Genomic DNA, 5,000 nt, shown 5'->3' with positions numbered 1-5,000 from the left:
TTTTTTGTTTTGTTTTGTTTTTCTTCTTTTTTTCTTTTCTTTTCTTGCCTTTTCTTTTGCATCTCTTTTTCCTACGTAATATAATGAAGAAAACAAATTTTCTCGACGAAAATTTGTATGTATGATGTATTTACTTACTTATATCACTTATCCATGTACAACATACATACATACATGAATATTATTTATCAGTTTTCCTCATCCATGCGCGAAGATTTAATTGAATTCATTTGATCATCAACAATTGTCAACGAATGAAGCTGCCGAACCACTGGCAATTTCTGCGTATTGCTGCCTATTCGCTGAGCATAACTTGCTGGAGAGATCGGTCTCTCTTTTTCTATTTGTTATGTAACACACATAGAAGAAAAAAAAAAAAAAAAAAAAAAAAAAGAAAGAAAGAAAGAATTTATTGGAACATATCTTATTGTTAAAGTATAAAAACGCATTATCGTTGAAAATTTCAACTTAAATTGTTAATTAATTTTTAAATGTAATTATTATTGTTATTATCACGCTAACCTGTTGTTTAATGTTAGCTACATATATATATATATATTAAAATACTCACCCTCTTCCTGGTAATTCCATAACGTCAACGCTAACACTGTTTACGTATAGTCGATCGTTACACCAAAAAAAGCATAGTGATCGCGGTTGAAGAACGTCCATATCATAAGACCAGGATAACTCGACACGTTTGATCTTGCCAATTGAACCTGATGGATGAGCAACTATCATTCTTACGCTCGAGCCATGCTCTAGTCTCATATAACCACTGCAATTTGCAAATGAATCCATGAATAATTCATAATGATTGGCCAATTTAGATTTAGAAATAATTGAAGCCCATCATGATTATTATAATCGCACCTAGGTGTCAGATCCATATTACGTATCAGTCCGTTGTCAGCATGAAGAGTGACCTTCATGAAACCTTGAACCCAACTTTCAGCAGTTCGTGGTCTAGCTAGATTGATTGTTATTCTATAGTGTCTTCCTAAATAATAATTATTTGTTTTATTAGAAAACAAAAACAAATATCTATATATATATATATATATATATATCAGATATTTATAATAGTCATTAAAATCGATTAACATTATTTAATAAAACGAATTAAAATTTCACGAAGATGTTATATAGATTAAAGAGAGAGAAAAAAAAAAACAAGAAAAAACAGCAACAACGATTAAATGCATGATCATTTCAATTTGGCATCGAACTTACTGCAATAAGGTTCCTCTTTGCCGGTGTTAAAAAAAAATTTAGATCCTAATAACGAAGAGACATCTTGTTTAATAGCTGTACGTTTTAATAATGCTGGACTAGCATCAGCGTGATATCCCATTATCGCACAGTTTAAACTATCATTGCCCTTGCAAGAAAAACACTCGCCCTTTAGGAAAGTCGAATAACTTGAACATTCGTGTGCTATATATTGACACTTCGAATTGATACTCTCGGTGAAGAGTTTTATGGCACGCACATGATTGCAAGCCACAAGGACACGTGATGCTTCATCGAAACCTTCACGTATTAGAGTCAATGGTAAAGATGGTGTTGTCTCACTTAAATCCGTACAACCTGGCTGTTCCTTTCCATTGTTTGGATAAAAGTCCAAATGTCCACAAGCTTGACTCATACCATAACCTGGAAGCCCTTATAGTTTTTTTATACATTTAATTTTTTCATCATCACATTGGATTTATTAATATTTTTAATCGGACAATTAATAATAATTGAAATAAATCATAAATGAAATTTCATAAATCTCAAGTTAGACGAATCTCAAGATAGACGAATTGTAATCAAAAAAAAAAAAAAAAAAAGAAAAGAAAAAAAGAAAAGAAAAGAAGAAAAGAAAATTTCATTTCAACCCTCATTTCATAATTAATTATTAACAAATTTAATATTAATATTCCTCCATTTTTTCATTTCTAATATTAATTAACAGATAAGGAATATATTTGTATGCACATACGTATGTAAATTTCTTCTCTATTTTTCTTTTTTTTTTTTTTCATTTTCTTTCTATTTTTCTTTTCTCTCTTCTTCCTTCTGTAAAATAAAATATAAAAATATAAATAATATATATTGTACGTTGAAATTGCACTTCTATTAGGACGCACAAGGAAATATAATAAATTCATTTTTTGCCAATTAATTCAATGTCATTTGCAATTGTTATTTGTACGAATTAATTAATGAATTGAGTTGAACGAATAAAAATGCCTTTTTTTCTTTTTTTCTTTTTTCGATATTCTTTTTCTTATCTCATTTTCTACAACAAAAAGATAAGATATGTGTATAGCGATGAAATTTCGTTTATGATGTAGTATTAACATGATTTACTTTTTTTTCCCCGTTTTTTTCTTTTATACACACACATACACACACACACACACACACACACACATATATATATATATATATATATATATATATATATATATATATATATGTACGTATATGACAAAAAAAAAGGTATACATTTTTATTTTTCTCTTGATTTTAAATTGGCCTACCTAAGAAAAATATACTCTTTCCGTCTGTATGAATAACATCGACCAGTTGGGCATCAGTATAATCTAAACGAATGTGACTTGGCATTCCTTGAAAATATGGTTCCGCTGGATCCAAGCCTGTTATTCGACCGATATTACCACGTAATTTTTCACCAGCATAACCGGCTGTATGTGCACCGAGACTGTGACCTATCAGATGTACATCGTTTGGATCCAATCCGTAGTTGGTCTGTTTTATTTATTTTTGTTTTCATTTCATCAAAAAAAAAAAAAAAAAAAAACCCGAAGAAAAGAACAAACAAACAAACGCCATTATAAAAAGTGCATATAGATAGATCATATAGTAATAAGAATGATCATTGTAATATAATTAACAATTTTGACTTTACCTGCAAGTGTTTGATAAGATAAGCTATTTCTAAGCCAACCAATCTGGTATTGGCAGTAGCTTGAGTATAAAGTGGTAAACTACCACCGGCCCAATCAACCACAATTACATTGTAATCACCGTGTTTTAACAATTCGTTTCTCATTTCCTAAATAATTGAATATTAATTTGTTTGTTATTTTATTTATCGTTACGTTTAGTTATTAGAAAATTTGAAAAAAGATATATTTATATTATATCACGTAATACCTTTACCCAACTGCTAAGTGGTGTATCAATGAAACCATGAATGATGAATTTAGTTTTTCGTTTAGGATCAAAGTTCGAATATTTGATCGATTTTTCCTTGGCTACCATTAATACGTGACCCTATATAATCATGATTTTCATTAATTTTATTATATTATAATTATGATTAAAATGTTTACGATGTTTTAACATTTTGTCGTACTAACCACAGTTGGATTGTCATTGGTGTAAAGTATGAAACTGGTATTGATTACTTCCCTTGGTAAAGGAAATATGTTGAGTGGTCGATGCATCAAATGATACCAACTTCTGGTTATGTTCAAACAGCCTAATTCTTCGTAACACCTTGTTTCGTTCTCAACTGTAAAGTATATAGTATGAATTTTTTTTTTAAATCGCGATATTTCAATTGTATATATATATATATACACATATAAGCGGATTAGGTGTACAGGAAATGGTAATTACATGGTAACCATGGTATGTTCACTTCGATTCGATCGCTTCTTGCCCATTGAAAGGGGTCCAGGATTCCGGCGGAGCAAAGAGCAGGAGTCAATGCGACGAGGAGCAAAATGGTTACTCCTGCGACCTCGGAGACGTCGTATTTACTCGTATCGCTCCTCCTCATCCTGAAGAAAAAAAGAAAAAAAAAAAAAAATAAAAAAAGGAAAGAACGAACGTTAAATTTCATTCCGTATCAATTATTATTTCACTGCTTTCTTTTTATTTTCTTTAAAGGATTAAGAATAATGATATTAGTTCAGTATTATTGTAAGAACAAAAAATCATATCGATTATGTATGAAAGTAATAATTTTCTTTTCCTTCGACTTGACAATGATATTGTTTTTATTTTAATGATAGAATGTGCCTTAGGATTTTTAAGAGTTTTTTTTAATTTTTCTTTTTTTTTTTTTGTTATTAAACACCAAAATGACACCCCTCAATCCAAGATTCTTTCTTTGTTCTTTTTTTGCATTTTTGCTTTTTTTTCCTCTTTTGTTTCTTTTCCCCTTATTTTTCTTCCCCCCCCTCCCCCACTTTTCAATCCATCTCCTTCGTTATAAATATTATTATATATATATATATATATATATATACCATGGAAACGAAGAAAATTACAAAAATAACATAGGTTCGTTCCATCGTGCAAAAAGGCAATTATGTCTCTTTCCAATTCACTTTTTTTTTTTTTTTTTTTTTCATTCGTCGTAAAAGTCTACGTACCATTTCGATTTTATTACAGAGGAAACGTTCTTATGATACTATTAAATCTTGAAAAACAAACTATGTATCCTTTCTCTACATCTCAAAAAGGAGAACAGTAACTCCTTTACATTAAAAATGAGATCTCAACGGGGATAAATCCTTTCGAAAGTGTGTCTCGCGAAATCATTAATAGAAAGGGAAAGAGAAATATGATTAAAATGAAAAAGGAAGAAGACGAAAATAGAAGAAGAGACAAAGGGATAAAAATAAACGAGGGTAGGAAGAAAGAAGATGAGCGAAAAAAAAAAATGAAAAAGAAAAAGAAGGAAAAAGAAGAGAAGAAAGAAAAAGGAAAAGAAGGAGGAAAAAAAAGGAAAAGAAAAAAGAGAGATGTTGGAAATTGGCCACGAAATCTCTTGAGAAAAATGAGAAACCGGTCCTGGACCAGGTCGTACATTTCACTCGAAGAAATGTAAAGGAGGTAGAGGTAAAGGGGAGGAAGAGGAGGAAGGGTATTCGGGTATTAAATAATCATTATTTCGAAAGTAAAAGTGTAAATATGGTGCCAAAGTAACTCACAATATAGCGTAACGCAAAACATAATGTTGTATACAAGCGAGA

At 30.1% G+C, this 5,000-nt stretch overlaps 1 protein-coding gene across 6 annotated transcripts in view; it reads right to left on the bottom strand.

Moving 5' to 3' along the window:
• The window catches only part of LOC124953656 (pancreatic triacylglycerol lipase-like), an 18,637-nt gene that overhangs the window by 174 nt on the left and 13,463 nt on the right, over positions 1–5,000 (bottom strand). For 2 of the 6 annotated variants that reach the window (XM_047505360.1, XM_047505361.1), the window contains exons 2-10: positions 3,637–3,800; positions 3,375–3,529; positions 3,169–3,288; positions 2,921–3,067; positions 2,532–2,760; positions 1,234–1,665; positions 874–1,000; positions 572–778; positions 1–340 (exon numbers count right to left, since the gene is read on the bottom strand). The exon at positions 1–340 is cut by the window's left edge and continues 174 nt beyond it. In XM_047505360.1, coding sequence (XP_047361316.1) covers positions 238–340; positions 572–778; positions 874–1,000; positions 1,234–1,665; positions 2,532–2,760; positions 2,921–3,067; positions 3,169–3,288; positions 3,375–3,529; positions 3,637–3,800 — 1,684 coding nt within the window. In that variant the 3' untranslated portion in view covers positions 1–237. Of the gene's footprint in view, positions 341–571; positions 779–873; positions 1,001–1,233; positions 1,666–2,531; positions 2,761–2,920; positions 3,068–3,168; positions 3,289–3,374; positions 3,530–3,636; positions 3,801–4,958 lie in introns of all 6 variants that reach the window. The other 4 variants (XR_007102279.1, XR_007102280.1, XM_047505357.1 and 1 more) reach the window with 4 other exon arrangements.

This window comes from Vespa velutina, chromosome 13, assembly GCF_912470025.1.
Source record: "Vespa velutina chromosome 13, iVesVel2.1, whole genome shotgun sequence".
NCBI lineage: Eukaryota > Metazoa > Arthropoda > Insecta > Hymenoptera > Vespidae > Vespa > Vespa velutina.
Note: the sequence above shows the minus strand (reverse complement) of the source record. Positions and strands in the feature narration are given on the sequence as shown.